Here is an 18,964-nt window from a genome sequence, read left to right as displayed (position 1 = left end):
AATGCCAATGTCCATGACCAGAGTCATTTCCCACTCTACTCAGCTTATGTCTCTCACACCACTGTGAATTTCCCTATCTGGTAAACTCTCATATATTTTCAGTAAGGATATACCTCTACTGTGGAGAGGCAGGAACACCTTCATTAATAACCCACCTCACCAAATTAAAGTTAGGAATTCCATCTTTGTAATTCTATTAAACATAGTACATAGCCAAATGTTCAAATACCTCCATCACAATGGAGCATCACCTTTTCAGTGGGTATATCCCCTCCTGGAAAAACAGAAAGGATTGATAGTTTATTAATCCTTGGTGAGTGGCACATAAAACTCACTGAATCTTTTCGTTTGCTTGCATTTTTTAGTTTCTCTGTTATAAAGGATAAAAGTAACACAGAGTAAACAAAAAAGAACGTTTAGTTATATAACTTTTCCCAAAGAAAAGGGAGACTTATTCTTAATACTGCAAATGTATAACAAGCACCTGTAACAAATATTCTGATATTTTTAATAAATGCAGGCATGCTACTAAATAAGCTAGTATATACAGTCATTTCCTTTTAAAAAGCAAATCGACATCTGTTGCATTTCTACAGACTAACAAGACACTATCAGAAGGAGAAATTTAGGATGCAATCCCATTCACAATAACATCAAAAAAATAAAATACCTAGGATGAAATCTACCTGTGGAGGTAAAAGAATTGTACTCAAAAAACTGTGAGAGACTGATGAAAGAAAACTGAAGACAACACAAACAAATGGTAAGATACACTGTGTTCATGGATTAGATTAGATGAATTAATACTATTAAAATGACTGTACTACCCAAGGCAATCTACAAATTCACTGCAATCTCTATCAAGACACCAAGGGCATTTTTCACAGAATTAGAACAAGTAGTTTTAAAATGTGTATGGAAACATAAAGGATCCCAAATAGCCAAAACAATCTTGAGAAAGAACAGAGCTAGAGGAATCTGACTTCAGATTATATTACAGAGCTATAGTAACCAAAACAGTATGGTACTGGCATTAAAAACAGACACATAGATCAACAAAACAGAACTGGGAGTCCAGAAATAAATCCACACACCTATGGTCAATCTATAACAAAGGAGGCAAGAACATGCAAGAGAGAAAAGACAGTCTCTACAATAAGTGCTGCTAGGAAAACCAGACAGCTACAAGCAAAAAGACTTAAAGTGGAACATTCCCTAACACCATATACAAAATAAATTCAAAACAGATTAAAGATCAAAGTATATGACCAGAAACCATAAAACTCCTAGAAGAATTTGACATAAATTATAGCAATAATTTATGGCTCTGTCCTCTAAAGCAAAAGAAATGAAGCCAAAAATAATCAAGTGGTTCCAAATTAAACTTAAAAGCTTTTGCCCAGAAAAGGAACCATCAACAAAGACAACCTACTAAATGAGAGAAAATATTTGCAAACGCTATGACCAATAATGGGTGAACATCCAATATAAACAGCTCATAAAACTCAATATCAAGAAAGCAAACAACCCAATTAAAAAATGGGCAGAAGACCTGAATAAACATTCTTCCAGAAGATATGCAGATGGCCAATGGGCATATGACAAGATCCTCAACATCCTTAATCATAGAGAAATGCAAATTAAAGCTATAATGAGGTATCACCTTATTATGAATGAGGTATCTATTAAGAATGGCTATCATCAAAAAGAATACAAATAACAAATGCTGGCAAGGATGTGGAGAAAAGGGAACCCTCTTACACTGCTGGTGGGAATGCACACTGGTGCGAGTACTATGGAAAACAGTATGGAGATTTTTTAGAAACTAAAACTAGAACTACCATATGATCTAGGAATTTCACACCTACATACACTAAAAAAACAAAAACAGACACTAATTCAGATGGATATATCCACCCCAATGTTCACAGCAGCATTATTTACAATTGTCAAGATATGAAGCAACTTAAGTGTCCACCAACAGATGAATGAATAAAGAAGATGTGGCGTGTATACACATACATACACATACACACACACACACACACACACACACACACACGTACATACTGGAATACTACTCAGCCACAGAAAAGAACAAAATTTTGCCACTTGGAGGGTATCATGCTAAGTGAAATAAGTCAGACAGGGAAAGACAAATACTGTATGGTATCACTTATTTGTGGAATTTTAAAAAACAAAACAAACTAGTGAATATTACCAAAAAAAGAAGCAGACTCACTAATGTTTACCAGTGGGGAGACAGAAGCGGGGAGGGGCAAGAAAGGGGTGAGGAATTAAGAGGTACACACTACTACACATAAAATAAATAAGCTACAAGGATACAAAGGGAATACAGCCAATATTTTACAGTAACTATAAATGGACTATAACCTTTAGAAATTGTGAATCACTGTGCTGTACACCTGAAACTTTTATACTATTGTACATCTATACCTCAATTTTTAAGAATGATATAACATTTATAACATTTTTTAAAATTATGCAACACTTTGGCAGTTTTCAAGTTTACATTGTTTTCGCAACAATAAAAATGGTCAAATTTTATATCCCCAGTTCTTTGTATCATGTCTGGCACAAAACAGTCATTCAAAAATGTTCAAAACTTATGTGAACACACACATTCACTGAAGTCTGACTTTCTCATTTTTAGCCTCTATGGGGTTTTTTCAGAATCCATTTTGACAGAACTAGAACCAAACACTGGATGCATAGCACAAGATATATTTTAAGAAGCAAATTCAAGAAACAGCAAAGGAGGGGAGTTCCCTTGCTTCCAAGGCACGAGGGTACCATCGCTCATCAGGGATCTAGGATCCTACATTCACAGCAGTCAAGAAACAGCAAAAGATACCTATACCCCAGTTGGACAAAGATTTCGAGTAGTTTTTTGTTGTTGTTGTTTTCTTTTTTTAATTTGGACCCAGAAACACAGAAGGAGGAAACATCAAGGATTAATATAGTCTGAAGTTGTGTGACAAAGTAGAAACAGCTGAAGATGACAGAGAGCAGGAAAACACAGGGAAAACAATGTATTTGTCACGAATGGAAAAGTTAAAAGATTTATTGCTGGAGAACGGGAATAAAAAAGGAGGGGAACTAAGACTATCTATTACTCAACATCATATATTTTTGAAAGGAAAGAAAAACAGTGTAAAGAAAACAGGAGTGCAATAACATGTACATTGTGAATAGCAAGAAAAAAAATCAAATCAGGATTTAAAAACCTTTTCAATTATTGAGAATCACTTAAAAAATAATTATAAATCATCTTCATTAATGTGGGGGTTTGTGATGAGGCTTCTCAGTATTTTTTAATTAAACAAATAAGATATTCAATTCAAATAGTTTTAAATTTTAATTTAATTCTGTAAAATGTCTTCAACATTTTCAGTTCCATATAATGTCACATTTAGGAAAATCAAAGAGAGGTACAGAAAGTGAAAATGACTAGAGGAAAAAAGTAAATTGCAAATTACAGAAGCTAAGATCCAGAAGCACACAAAAACACAAATTCATTAGAAAGAAATACTGGGACAGATACAGGCACTTGGTTTTGAAATGAATCAGTCCAAGTAAACTCTCTTTGTCATACTCTAGCTCCCTGGTCCTGGGGTGGGGAAGTTGCCACTATCTTAAGAAAACACTGAAAAGGCACTGTTCTACAACTGATCTTAGCCTTAATCCTAAAAGTTGTTTCATTTCAGACCAGATGGCTGATGAAGCCTCGCAGAAAAGGAAATTACTCCCAGGAGCGCAAATATGATAACTGTGCAGTATCACCTCAAGGGCCAAATGAAATAAAGTCAAAAGCCAAATCAATCATTGGCTTGGGGTTCCCCACCCCCAATTTAGAACTTTCCTAGTAATGAAGCTCTCTGAGGAGGAAATGTTCAGCTAGACCAGAGGAACACAGGACTGGGCACTCAGGCTTAGGAGAGAACCATCCTTAAATCTGCAACAGTGAAACCAGTCAAGAATAGTTGCTGAAGGTAGGATTAGCAAGTGTCAAGAAGGATTGAATATCTAATACCTACGAATATAAAGATCTGGAAGAATACGGAAAAAAATCATTTAGATTTGGCATGTGATCAAATGTGTAATTCACATAATGAAACTCAAAAATTACTTCTGAAAACAATATGTCAGCACTCTGAGGCACTGTTATTCATTCAAAGAGGGTAGGGGGGAAGTTCAACTCTGAAGCATTGTAATGTTAGTTCAATCTATAAAGTTATCCTTTGTTAAGGAATAGACATTCATTTCTAAATACAGAATACTAAAAAATTTCACATAAATACTTAGGAAATCAACATGTAAGTCCAATCATATACAAAAATAATGTTATATTAAAAAGGCATATTTGAAATAAAGAAGACCCTCTATAACCAAGTGTTTCTTCTTGCCTTTCAAAGACTTGTACCAATTTAAATCATTCTACAAGCTCTAGGAGTTTAAAGATTAAAGGTAACTTTTATTTCTCAGACCTCCTATAAACAGATTCCTTTCTAATCTAACATTAAATTTTATAAAATTTCCTTTAAACATTTTCATAGCCACTGCATCATTTAAACTCTCAAGACCTCCACTTCTATATAGCTTACTAATTGGCCTCTTTATTTATCTCTCTTATCTCCCCACTTCCATCCACCCATACTTAGCTTTTCAAACACTGAGGTCATGTCACTCCCATGTTTAAAAACCACAGGGCTTTTCAACCCCTGACAGGATGATAGATTTAGAACTCAGTTCATGAACAAAACATTCTGAAAGTTCAAGATACATTTTCAAGCCTTTTGTTCAACCTCAAAGTTTATAATAAACCTATTTTTTCCATAACCTACACGTTTAGTATTGTTAAATGTTTTAAATTACTATTAAATATTTAATGTTTGTTTTCAAAATATTAGTAAAATGAATATACCAAGAAAATGTATCAAAACTTCCCTGTGGCTTTCCATACTCCCCAGTACCTGGCTGCATACCCCAGTTTTAAATATCTTGACATTTCAATAGCCAGCGAATAAACTAGACACTATTACTCGAAAGTTGCTCAGTCGTGTCCAACTCTTTGTGACCCCACGGGCTATACAGTCCATGGAATTCTCCAGGCCAGAGTACTGGAGTGGGTAGCCTTTCTGTTCTCCAGGGGATCTTCCCAACCCAGGGATCAAACCCAGTCTCCTGTACTGCAGGTGGGTTTTTTACCAGCTGAGCCACAAGGGAAGCCCAAGAATACTGGAATGGGTAGCCTTTCCTTCTCCAGTGGATCTTCCCGACCCAGGGATCAAACTGGTATCTCTTGCATTGCAGGGGGATTCTTTACCAACTGAGTTATCAGCGAAGTCCTGACATCAGGGAATATTGTTCTTGATAATTTGGCAAACCTTCTTTCTCCCTGCATTTCTACTATTCTACACACACTCTATCAGTATTAGTCACTCATTCGCATCTGACTCTGCGATTCCATGGACTGTAGCCCACCAGGCTCCTCTGTCCATGGGATTTTTCAGACAAGCATACTGGATTTACTGTATGAGTCATGCTTAAACATTAAAGAAAGCTATTTCACTTATTAGTTATTCTTGTATACACCTCCCTCTTGAAAGCCTTTTTACTCATCTCCACAAGAAGTCCTATCTATAATACATCAAGGTCAAGCTCAAATCCAACCCTGTTCCAAGGCACAGTCTCCAGTAGCCTTACTTTCTCTAACATTTTGAAGTCTGTTACAGTTAATCACAGTCTATTATTATGTCTACTTGAGTATATAATGATGCATACAACACACCAGTTAAGAAACAAAGCTCTGGAGTCAGAGAAACCCACATCAATGTCTAACTCTGCTACTTACTGTGATCTTGGACAAGTTACTTACTTAAGATTATCCTGCTTCAATTTTCTCATCTTTTATTTGAAGAAAGCAATTATCTAACAATTAATTTCTCAATCAAAAACAGTGATATACATACAGCAGTTAGCAAAATACTGACCATCAAATAATAGTATTATTCCCAATAGGCAAACCCACGTCTTACTCTCTTATTTTTTTTCCATTCCTACTACGTGGTGGGCTTCCCTGGTGGCTCAGTGGTAAAGAATCCACCTGCCAATGCAGCAGACGCAGGTTCAATTCCTGGGTCTGGAAGATTCCCTGGAGAAAGAAATAGCAATCCACTCCAGTACTCTTGCCTGAGAAATGCCATTAATAGAGGAGCCTGGAGGGCTACAGTCCATGGAGCTGCGAAAGAGTTGGACACGACTTAGCGACTACATGGTAGTCTGCGTTCGCCTGATAATTGCTTGGTTGATGAAATCTGATCAATTCAGAAGTAATCTCCTAGGTAGGTCTTAATCAAGTAAGGTCCAAATTCTGACAAAAATCAAAAATGGCTTGCTAATCAGCTAATCATATTATTAGTTGTTAAACTTAACATTAGCTTAATGAGTTTATACTTTGGCTACTGTATACACAAATAAAGTGTTCCATGCTGCATTATCATCAATGAGCAGGGCAATATCTAAAATGCGTGATATAGTTACTCAAAAGTATTAATTAATCTAAAAATATTAGCATGTATCCAGTCACAAAGCAAGCCTTTAGCAAATTAAACAATTTCTGTGTGGATCCTCCTCCTGTTAAAATTAAGCTAAATCCTGAACTATTCCAGCTGGCCCTCTGAGTTTTTCCTGTGCCAGGGGATTCCCAACAGAGACCAATCAGTTCTGCCACAGTATACTCAAAGAGCACCAAGGGATGCAGTGTTTCCAGACCAATGATATTACTACCAATTCTTAAATGGTCAGAATACACTAGATCAAAGGCATATGAGTATATTCTTTAATTCTGCAATCAGGAAAAAGAAAAAAACAACCTAGAGCTATGGCCAAAGACTAGTAAAGAAAGGGACTGGTAAATGTTAACTATGGGAAAGGAAAAAAAGGATACCGCAGAAGAGCTAGCCATCAAAAGGTGGTTTCATGAAATCCTAAGCTAAATCCAAAAAGAGTAACTTCACGAAAGGAGTAAAAACATTTTCTATTACTATGTGAGCTACACTATGAATTTAACTACTGTCACAATGAAACCACTGACACATGTAAATTCACAAAATATTACTCGGAGTAATATATACTACACTCAAGCCAACTGCTAATCTTCAAAAAAGTGACAGCATTTGCTGGGTAAATGGTAGGGAGGCAAGGTGAAAAAAGTGAAGTTTAATGTTTTCCCAAAGACAATCATGCTCATGTGAGATATTTTCATCTAAGTGAAAGCCCTACAACACAGATATGTTTAACATTAGAAAGTAGTAGTGGCTCTTCTAAATGGTATTATACTTTCAAAAAAGAACACTTTAAATTTTCAATGAAATGTTAATACTTCCAAAAGACATGTTTAAAAATATGAATTTTATATTTTTACTAATATGCCAAACTAGTGAAAAGTATTACAGTTAAAACCTTTAAACACTAAAAAGGGTTACATTAATTCATAAAAGAATGATAGAAGCAAATTTTTTTAAGATAAAATTTGTTTTAAAAGACTCTGAAAATGTTCTAATATTTCAATTGTTCTGCATATTTTACCAGAATAATTGTGTTCTATATACATGCAATATGTTTATGTATGTATATTATGCACACAAAAACATACGTATGTGTGTGTATATATATGTATATGCCCTCTGTCAATGCCCTTTCATAAACTGTTTCTCAGGGACCATATCTGGATGAGATCAATCACTCAGACTTGATTGGGATCAAGTCACTGACTCTGAATCTGTTAGGCAAGAGAGAAAAAAACATGATGTTTTAATTATTCAAGCACTGCTTTAGATTATAATCAACAAGTGCATCCCTAGCTTGCTTTAAATTTCAAAATCGCTTTCAAAGAACCCTAAGTATATATACAGTTATTATTAAGTTAAAATTATTATTAAAATATTATATACATATACACATATATAACTTAAACCCTTACTACAAAGCCTTTTTTAATGGTTTCATCTTATCAAAAATTTGCACAAACTAAATCCTAAAACAGTAATATAAAAAAAAGAAAAGAAAAAATAAATCAATATTCTTATGACAACGGGTCTGTTTATCCTGATGATCTGACATAGTCTCTCTCTCTCAAGGGCTTCCCCAGTGGCTCAGCAGTAAAGAATCCGCCTGCAAAGCAGGAGATGGGGGTTCTATCCCTAGGTCAGGAAGATCCTCTGGAGGAGAAAATGGCAACCCATTCCAGTACTTCTGCTTGGAAAATTCCATGGACAGCAGAGCCTGGTGGGCTACAGTCTCCAGGGTTGTAAACAGTCAGACACCACTGAAGCAACTGAGCACAAATGCACACACAGTCTCTTTAAAAGAACACCTGCTTGCTCAAAACTAAGCATGCAGTAGATGACTGACAGGCAATTCATTCTTAAACTACACTAAACCTCTACAGTAAAACTCCTGAGAGGAAAACTTTAGTGGAAGACAATGCTCTCTAGATCTTATTAGTAAGAGAAAAACTCATGGTGTTGCTAAATCTAAGTATTTAAAATACTAATCTGAAGAGGAAAGAAGATAGTGACTCTGATTGTCATTTTCAGATCTACTAAGAATTCACGGTTAAATGACATCATTAATACAGAGTCAGAGAGAACAATTGTCTCCAAATTCTTACAAGAATTTTCCACTTTTCAAAAGTCACATAAAACTTACTTTTATTACTGAAACTCTCTACTCCATTTCTATCCATTAACACTGACTAGATTATGATAATGCTGTTTTTTTTTTTTTGGTTCAGTCTACGGTTCTACTTCCTGAAGCGTACAATAGCAATAATTATGTTCTGAGTTTAGCACAACACTTACAAACGGAAACCATAAAAGATAGCACTATTCATACAATCAGAAGAATAGGAAGGACCCCAATACAGACCATATAAACCAATGAAATTTTCAATATTCTCTAACCTTCTTGTGGACTTTCAATTTACCTTTTCCCAGCTACCAGTTCTGTTGACTGTATTTACATACTTATTAAAATGACAACTTGTGCATTGCGTAGTTTGATTATCTTAAAGTTTAAACAGAAATGTCCAACTTTTCAAAATCAATATTCTAACAAAGGGAAAGAATATTAAAAACAAATTTCAGGGTTAATATTATTTTAGTAAACTAACTTTAAAGCACTACCACTCAAACTCATTTTGTGTGATATATCATACTTTTCATCCAATACAAATCACCTTGCCTTTTTCACAATGCCATAAATAACTCAGAGGAACTTAAGTCTTCAAAAGGAAGGATTATTAACTGCTTATTAAAATAAAATCCCATCAAGTAATTTTCCTGATGTAATCTACATGACACACAACATTAGCGGTTAATTCTAAATTTTCTGAATCATGTGCCCTTCTACCAACTACATATTGATAAAACAGTAGTCAATTATTTATTAACCAAACTTTTCTACTCAAGAAACTGAGTCACACTCCTATTCCTTCTAGAAACCCAAGGAGTTTCACCCCCTCCCTTCCTGCATGAGGCATTAAAACTCCACAGTCTAGTTTTATCTTGCTACTTTCTTAATGATTACTATAAGACTATTCAAGCATAAAAGTATCCAATCTATTCTCTCACTCAAACTCTATTACACTCCTAATACTGACCACTCTGTAATCTTTTTATCAAATCATGGAGATCTGATGTTTCAAGTTCCATTTAAAGGGCCTGATAAGTTTTAGGGTAAAGCAAGTTAAATATTCCGATCATCATGTTTCACAAAACTTCCAAAAAGCTTGGAAAGTTTACCAACACCCTCCTCGCTAGAATAGTAAACATCCTGTCACAGAACCCAGAGAATAGCTACTTTGCTCTGAACTCCACCTCCTGAGCACCACTCACAGCAGCTGTTAGTAACTTTCAAACGCCTGTTCGACTATCTCTTTGGTTAAATTAATGATGGGTCATACTGTTACACTTGACTGTGTCCTTTTTAGTCCTGCAGTTATATAGAAAACCTACAAATTACTTTTAAAAATAAAGTTAAAAAAAAAAAAAGCTCACTTTAACGCCATTACTTTTCCCAAAGAAAGCATTTCAAGATCCTTACATCATTACTTAAACCACAACCTATCAGTAGCACACGAAAACGGAAAGCTTTAAAGGATTTAATTTTCTACCTTATCTTACCATACATGTTCGCAAATTTCAAGAACGTTCCATATTTTTTAAAGGTGCTATTGCAGTCTGTAAGGACTATGCTGCTCAAATATAAGCACCAAATATCCTGCACTGGTAAATTTTCGGTATCTGGCTGGTTAGCTGCTGAGCTTTCTGCACCCTTTGCACCGTGATGATCCCACCAGCAAATACTATCTATCCATCCTTTAAAAGGGTCTTCCTCCCACTCCTCAAAAAGAAAAAAAAAAAAAAAAGAAATCCACATTAGACTAGAGGTTTGCCATACTAACAAGGAACCGCTAATACCACTAGGTATTATGGCTCTCAAAGAATCCGCTCTAGCAGTCTCCCCTGGGACATTTTGCTCAGCGGGGCTTTGAACCGGTGAGACTCGCTGCCAGCTGCCTTTGCAAAAGCAGCACCAGAGGCGGACTCCATACCGCATTGCTGCTGCTGACTACTTCTAGCAGCTTCAAAAAAAAAAAAAAAAATCAGCCCAGTACCCTGCAGACCCTGCCGGCTCTTTCTGCAGCACGGAAGAGAAACCACTGCATTGCTCAGCGTGGAACACCGGGGAGCAGACTTAAGGGCGGGGAAGCGAATGCCGTCGGGAGGCTCTGGCGAGGGCGGGGTGTTGGGGGGAGAGGGAAGGCATCCGGAGTGCAGGAGACGGCGACCAAGCAGCGACCAGGGCGCTGGCGTCCGGGCATCACGCACTGACCCGGGCCGTCGAAGTGCAGGCGTCGGGAGCGGAGCGGGCCCCTCCTGAAGATGGTGGTCCCGCAGTGTCCGGCAGAGCCCCGCCCGCCGCCCGCCGCCCTCCAGGCCCTCACCTGTCATGAGCACCGAGCTGTCGCCCGCCGCCGCCGCCGCGGCAGCGGCAGGGGAGGCGGCCGCCGCAGCAGAGCCCGCCGCCCGCCGTCCGGGGAGGTGTCTGGGCACCAGCTCGCATCCGTCCGCCGCGCCGGCCACCAGCAGCCCGAGCACCAGCAGCGGAGCCCAGAGCCGCCGCCGCAGCCAGCCCGAGGCCGGGCCGGACGTCGTGGCGGGATGAGGACGAGGAGGAGGAGCGGGGGGAAAGCGCGGCGGCGCCCCGGCCGCCGGCCACTCGTCCGCTTCGAGAGGCGCCGCCGCCGCCTGTGATTCCTCGGGCCGCCCCCGCCACCCCAGACGCGAGCTCCTGCCGGGCGCCAGTCTGGTCCCGTCGGCACCGGCGGCCTCTGGAGCTTGGGTCCCGGCTGCGTTCATTGGTTCCGGTTATTTAAAAAAAAAAAAAAAAAAAAAAGGTGAGGAGCAAAAAGGTACGGCGTCTTCAGGCCGCGCGCGACACCCGCGCTGCTGCGGCAGCGAGACCGGGATCCGCTGCTCTGGCGCCTCCAAACACCAGTCCCAGCGCCCGCGCCGCCGCCGCCGCCGCCGCCGCGGCGCATCCCCCCGCCCCCTCCGGCCCGCGCCCGTCGTAGTACCACGCTCGGCCCGGACACCTCCTCCCCTCACACATTCGCTCGGATACCAATCCCCCGCCTCCTTCAGCTGCTCCGCTGCGCAGGCGCGGAGCGGCTGCACTGGGCCTGCGCGGCCCCCGAGTCCCGCCCCCGGGGCGTTCCAGGGAGGAAGAGGGCCGCGGAGTGGTTTCCAAGGCTTTCGCAGACCCGCGACGATTGGGGGTGGGGAAGGAGACCGCCGTGTCCTCCTCCTCCGTTCACGCCCCCACCGCGATTGAGACGGCAGGGGATTGAGAGCGGGAACCAAGTAGGCGAGGAGGAGAGTACGAACATCCCAAATCGTTTGAGCGAGTTTTAGCCGAGCAGACGGCAGACAAATAATTGCATGGGTCAGAAAACCTTATAATCCGAAACTGCGGCGTCTCCAGTATTTTGGTACCAGTAGCGTTTACAGGAGGCTAGCCGTGTGGAAGTCGAGGTCATCGCCTTTTACTTACTTAAAGCTCTTGCTAAGTACTAGTGTGCCAGGGAATATGCTGAGCGCTTTACAAATTTACACATTGTAAGTACAAAATTTAAATGGTGGTATCGTTTTCATGCCCATTTTACAAAAGAGGACGCTAAGGCTCAGAAATGTTCCCAATTTCCACAGCTAATAAATGGGGAAACGGGCCAGATTTAGCGCCACTGAATGTAAATATTGAAAAGGATTTGTTTTAGCCTCTGACTCTCCTGTGCTCAAATGTTACCTGAACTCATCGCCTTCCTAACCGCACCTCACCCCATGGAGTCTTTGCTATCAGTTGAATAGGCTAACAGAAAAACGGTATTTCAGATTTTTCCTGGCATCTCCTACCTCAAATGAAGCACGAGACACACACACACATGCACTCTCTCTCTTCCCCCGCCGACCCCCCACTCTTCTCCCTCCCAGCTCCCCCAACTCTCTCCCCCGCCTCCCCGCCCCACTCTTCCCCCGCCCCCAGGACCCTTCCCCCGCCCCAGCGGCACGAAGTTGTTTGATTTGCAGATGAGGTTCTTAAGCACCAAGGTCTTGTTTGGTATTGGGTTTCCGTGGTTGGGTTGGGGTTTTAATTGGTTTATTTATTTTCTCAATCAAGAAGATACTCAAATTACAGTCTCCCAAAGAATTTCTTGGGCAGCCTGACTATGAATTTCACTGTGGAAGGGCAGATGCACACTTCAGAAAGGAATTAAGAATTTCTCTGAGGCTAATCAATTTATCAACAATGATTTCTTGACAGACTTCTTGGGAACATGGTGTTTAGGTGCCAATTCTTTATAGGGCAACAGGGAGATTATATTTCCTCTGCTGAAAGGCACAGCAGTCAAGTCACATACTTGCTGAATGTCCTCCAAAAGGAGATAGTTCTGCTAGAGGGCCAGCAAAATATAAAGACATAACAGGCTTGTTTCCTGCTCTTCAGAAGGCAACCTTTCATTCATTATTAACTGAGTGCCTCGTGTGCTCTTTAGTGGGAATGAAAGTCAAAGTCAGTATTCCTGCCTGGGGAATCCTACAGTCTTGCTTGGGAGATAAAATTTATACCCATTAAACAATGAGAGGTTAAGACAAGGTAGTAATCAGTTGTTAAATTGGGCAGAGCAAGCTGTTACAGCAACCCACTCCAGTGTTCTTGCCTGGAGAATCCCAGGGACGGGGAAGCCTGGTGTGCTGCTGTCTATGGGGTCGCACAAAGTAGGACACGACTGAAGCAACTTAGCAGCAGGAGCAGCTGTTACAGCAATAACAGCAGTATGAAACCACGAACAAATTAACAAATCACTGGGTCCAAGCTTCTTTAAACAAAGATGATATGGGCTTTTTCCTGTCTTTAAAAATAGATGTTGGCACTGAGATGGTACTAGTTTGGGAGTTATGATTATTTATTCCTCTTACTGGAGCCACAAAAGTTATGGAGCTAGAAAACCTGCAAGCGTTAAAGAGACCTCTCTGAGGCAGGTCAGAGTTCAGCAAGAAACCCTCCATCTCCTATTATTTTTGTGATGGGTACCAAAGTATCCGACTGTTAAATGGGTGGCCGGAATGCATCCTCTGGCTGAACAGAGGAATAGTTATCACTATGTATCTAGCATAAATCTAGGTACAGAAAAGAGATAGTCCACTGCTTTGGAAGAATCTCTAGAATTACAGATGCTATAATTTACAAGCTAAATGTAAACACAAGGTTTCAGTTGAGGCAATTGTTTCCTTTTCTTCTCAGGTTTCCGGTTCCAACTCCAAGTTTATGCTTTCCTTTTCCTTACTTCCAGCCAAATTCTATTCAAAATCCACTGTGACCCCTTTACCCTGACACCTAACTATTCCTACAGCCTGATTTATACCTTTTAACGTCCAAACCTCACGATTTACCACTTATTTACAAAATGTCTTTCTTGTCTAATTATCACCTATTCATGACTTGCCTGGAAAATCCCATGGACGGAGGAGCCTGGTAGGCTACAATCCATGGGGTCGCAAAGACACGACTGAGCGACTTCACTTCACTTCATGACTTCCAACCGTCTAATAGGCGACAGGTGAGCTTTGGAGACAAACCTGGTGGAAAGAGCAATTCCATGACTTCAGCTGTGCGACCTATAGACAACTTTATCTGTCCTAGGTTTCCAGAAGGGAAACTGGGGAGTAATGTAATAAAGCCCGCCCCGCAGTCGTTGGTGACAGACTGAAATAACACGTCAGCTTTTGCGCTGTGCCGGCACACAGATACAGAATCATCCCGAAGGAGCACTATCCTCAGGATCTGGGCGTGAATCTGGGCGTGTTCCTGGCTTAGGAAAATCGCATCGCACCTTTGCAGAATAGTTTGATTTCATCTTCCGACAAATCCCTAACTCTTGTAGTGCGCGTCCAGCACAGACGCACACTAGGATCCGTCCACTCGGCCCTTCCCCATCACAGAAGCAAATCCGCCCGTCTCAAGAGTCCGGCTCCAACCGCATCTCCTTTTTCTCCCCTCTTTTCCCCCGCAGCCAGGACAACCCACAACGCCCCAACCACTCCAACCCGGAGAACCAGATCTAGTCTCCCGCGCGAGGCCGCCAGCGCGCCTGCGCGGCCCAGCAGCCTCGCGCATGCCCGCTGTCTCCTGCCGGTTTTCCCCAGGTGCTCGAGCTCTCAGGCTCCCGCGGTTCCGGGACGCCGCGAGCCTGATCGCTCGGCTTCCGGCTCCCACCCTGTGGGCTGCGCTACCCGGCCCCCGGCCTCCCGGCGATGACGTTCTGATGCTGGCGAGCTGTGGGTGGGCGTGGAGCGAGAACAGGGATGGAGGTGGAGAAGTGGGGCGCTCCAGCCTGTGGTTCACCCCCTAGTCTTGTAGACTCATTCCACGCACGGAATTTATCCCGTCCGCCTGTGATCTGGATTTCTCAGCTTCGATTCCCTGTCCCTGGAATATCGGGGACTGACTGAACATCATCCGAGAGCTTGCTTCATTTGTTCATCCTGTTTAAGACCCTCAGAGAAATTCAGAGTTTCCGTTGGTGGAAACCCTTTTGCATAACAACTCTTTTTATGTTTTCCCACCGACTCCCCACACTAGCTTACAAGGGAATCGATATCCTGAGAACTTTGGAAACATGTCCAAAGTGATACTGCTTATGTGATGGCCCCAGGATCTGACCAGTGAAGCCTCCGCATATAAACATGGGCTTCAAATTGATCAATAAATTAAATCACTATAAAAAAGGGAGGTAACTAGTTAGCAAGATCCTTTCTTTCTAAAGTCAATAAGCCAATAAGGCATGGAGTTCAATGAAGGTGGTAAACTTTATTACATCTTTCTCCTTGAATGGAAGAAGGAAGCCTCCTAAAAGATGTCAAGCATCCAGAGTAGAAAAATCAAAAACTAAGAACTGTTAATTTATTAACATATTTTTTAAAGCCACCCATCAGAGCAAAGGGACGACAGAGGATGAGATGGTTGAATGGCATCACTGACATGAGTTTAAGAGTAAACTCTGGGAGTTGGTGATGGACAGGGAGGGCTGGCGTGCTGCAGTACATGGCGTCGCAAAGAGTTGGACAGGACTGAGCGACTGACCTGAACTGAATCAGAACAAAAGCAAGTCATCTTTCCCCACCAAAGTCCTGGGAGTCAGCGGGCTCTGGAGTCTAAGATGTTTGCTCTGTTGCTGCTTAATTTGAGGTGCTACATGAATAATAATGACCGCATAGTATCTGATAGATAGAAAAGCAGTAGGAGTGCTGATAGGTCCTGTAAAAAAGAGGGATAGAGTTGTGATGGAGATAAAAGAGGAGATATTCACAATTGAAACCGATGAGAATGAGAATTGCTTCATTTGCACACAGATGACTCCTTGGATAGTACTGACAATTCTGAAGGTGACAAGCAAATCATGCAACAGGTAAAACATGATATGCCTATGCTCTTGACAGCAGGAGACTGGGAAAGTGATTGATGGAATGGAAAAACCTTGGAGTATAATCCAAGAGATAACCTTCTAAGTCAGGTGCTTAGTAACCTAACCTGAAGTTAGTTAAGACCAAGTATTGTTTCCGGAACTAAAGTTTAAGATGGTAAAATTTGTGTTTTGGGGCAAAATGTGGTTCCATAGGCTCAAAGCACTAATCAAATGTTCGAAATATCTGTGGGCACAAAGCTGCTAAACAGTTCCTCTTCACACTTGAAGAGATTATCTAGGAGGGAATTACTTACCCTCAATTTCGAAGTATACAAAACATGTCTCCTTTAGCAAGAGACACTATTGTATTTCCCTGGTGGTCCAGTGGTTGACTCCTTGCTCTTGCTGCAGGGGTCATGGGTTCAATCCCTGGTTGGGGAACTAAGATCCTGCTTGCCACATGGAGTGGCCAGAAAAAAAGAAAGAGATGCCATAGGACATATATGAGCAAAGATGAGAAAAGTAGACATCTTTTAAAAGGGTTGCCCATCTCCCTTTCCTTTTGTGGAAAATTCATCTGGAGACTGGAAATGTAAACCCCTTCATATTAAGTTTGAATGAATTAAAGCCATGGCCGTAAGTATAGCCATTTGGAATCTAAACTCTTTGTAAAGAGAGAAGCTCCTGTATCTTGGTTCCGGGAAAGCCAGGTCCTTACTGGAGGCTTCTTTGAGCTATGATGTCTTTAACAATATGAATTCTGGAGTTCACATAGCCATTTACTAACTGTGTGCCTTTGACCAAGTCACTAAACACCTTAATCTCAGATTCCTCTTTTGTAAAAAAAAAAAAAAAAAAAAAAAAAGTCATAATGCTAGTACCTAGACAGAGCTGTTGAGAGATAAAAATGGTTGTAAAGGTGCCTGGTGCATAATTAGCTGTTATTATCTAGGCCAGTGGTCCCCAACTTTTTTGGCACCAGGGACCTGTTTTGAGGAAGACAGTTTTTCCTCAAACCAGGGTGGGAGGATGGTTGGGGATGACTCAAGCACATTACATTTATTGTGCCCCTCTAAGAATCCAATGCCACTGTTGATCTAAAAGGAGGAGGAGTTCGGGCAGGAATAAGAGTAATGTAAACACAGATGAAGCTTGCTCACTTGCTGCTGCTTACCTCCTGTTGTGCAGCCTGGTTCCTAACAGGCCACGGACCACTACCAGTCAGTGATCTAAGCCCTTAAGGGTATTAAGGATAAGAGCTTGTTTTCATTTGATTTGTGCAAAAGAGGAACATGGAAAGAAAGAACAGAAAAAATGTATATGAGAGTACATACCACAAAAGTAAACACGTAGAAATCTTTACAAGGCCTACGCCTGAGGAGATGTTCAATGGTGATATTTGAATCCTGGTTGTCTAGAAAACAGAACCTGAGGTAAGGGCTTGTATAACAATTCCTTAGGGAGTGCAACTCCAGGAAAGCAGGAGTGAGGGGAAAGGGGAAATGAGGCAGGCAAGGAGGTTAAAGAAAAAAAAAAAAAGAAAGATAACCAAGGTGATGAACTGAGATGGCCACAAAGAGGTCTGGCTGCTCAGTCTCATGTGATTTCTCCATGGCAGACCTGGGAGACCACAATGTTTTGGAACAGAGGAAGAGAGAAAAATGGAGCTCCGTTTGGGCACAGGTTACTGCAGGAGCTGTGGACTACCCCGTATTTCTGAATCATGCCTCCTGCCTCCCCAGGCAGCTCTAGGGAAATGAGACTCTGAACAGCAGTGGCATTATCCATGCATGAGCTGAGCCGGCAAGTGAATGAAAGCCAATAGCACTCCCCAGCTGTCCACCCACAGCCTGCAGCTTCCAGCAGTGCCTACCACCACTGTAGCAACAGAGAAGTTCCAGGAAGAAAGGCTGGGTTTTCAAGGTATTAAGTCATCACTAAGTCATGCTCAAACTACTGCACAATTGCACTCATCTCACATGCTAGTAAAGTAATGCTCAAAATTCTCCAAGCCAGGCTTCAGCAACAAATGAACCGTGAATTTCCAGATGTCCAAGCTGGTTTTAGAAAAGGCAGAGGAACCAGAGATCAAATTGCCAACATCCACTGGATCATGGAAAAGCAAGAGAGTTCCAGAAAAACGTCTATTTCTGCTTTTTGACGGTGCCAAAGCCTTTGAGTGTGTGGATCACAATAAACTGTGGAAAATTCTGAAAGAGATGGGAATACAGACCACCTGACCTGCCTCTTGAGAAATCTGTATGCAGGTCAGGAAGCAACAGTTAGAACTGGACATGGAACAACAGACTGGTTCCAAGTAGGAAAAGGAGGACGTCAAGGCTGTATGTTATCACCCTACTTATTTAACTTATGCAGAGTACATCATGAGAAACGCTGGACTGGAAGAAACACAAGCTGGAATCAAGATTGCTGGGAGAAATATCAATCACCTCAGATATGCAGATGACACCACCCTTATGGCAGAAAGTGAAGAGGAACTAAAAAGCCTCTTGATGAAAGTGAAAGAGGAGAGTGAAAAAGTTGGCTTAAAGCTCAACATTCAGAAAACGAAGATCATGGCATCCGGTCCCATCACTTCATGGGAAATAGATGGGGAAACAGTGGAAACAGTGTCAGACTTTATTTTTGGGGGCTCCAAAATCACTGCAGATGGTGACTGCAGCCATGAAATTAAAAGATGCTTACTCCTTGGAAGGAAAGTTATGACCAACCTAGATAGCATATTCAAAAGCAGAGACATTACTTTGCCAGCAAAGGTCCATCTAGTCAAGGCTATGGTTTTTCCTGTGGTCATGTATGGATGTGAGAGTTGGACTGTGAAGAAGGCTGAGCACCGAAGAACTGATGCTTTTGAACTGTGGTGTTGGAGAAGACTCTCGAGAGTCCCTTGGA

The 18,964-nt window shown here is 41.4% G+C and overlaps 1 protein-coding gene and 1 long non-coding RNA gene across 3 annotated transcripts in view; both read right to left on the bottom strand.

The window, feature by feature from the left end:
- Positions 1-11,590, bottom strand: part of STIM2 (stromal interaction molecule 2) — a 184,083-nt gene extending 172,493 nt beyond the window's left edge. For both annotated transcript variants that reach the window (XM_027970914.3, XM_027970915.3), the window contains exon 1: positions 11,033-11,590. In XM_027970914.3, coding sequence (XP_027826715.1) covers positions 11,033-11,447 — 415 coding nt within the window. In that variant the 5' untranslated portion in view covers positions 11,448-11,590. The remainder of the gene's footprint in view (positions 1-11,032) is intronic.
- Positions 11,591-12,701: 1,111 nt separating this feature from the next.
- On the bottom strand, positions 12,702-14,719 carry LOC121819824 (uncharacterized). Its single transcript, XR_006060144.2, has 2 exons — positions 14,480-14,719; positions 12,702-14,225 (listed from the first exon to the last, which is right to left on the bottom strand). It is a non-coding gene; the product is annotated as an uncharacterized LOC121819824 (long non-coding RNA).
- Between the last annotated feature and the right edge of the window lie 4,245 nt (positions 14,720-18,964).

The sequence above is a fragment of the Ovis aries genome, chromosome 6 (assembly GCF_016772045.2).
Source record: "Ovis aries strain OAR_USU_Benz2616 breed Rambouillet chromosome 6, ARS-UI_Ramb_v3.0, whole genome shotgun sequence".
Lineage (NCBI taxonomy): Eukaryota > Metazoa > Chordata > Mammalia > Artiodactyla > Bovidae > Ovis > Ovis aries.
The sequence above is the reverse complement of the archived record's forward strand: the minus strand, read 5'-3'. Positions and strand labels throughout refer to the sequence as shown.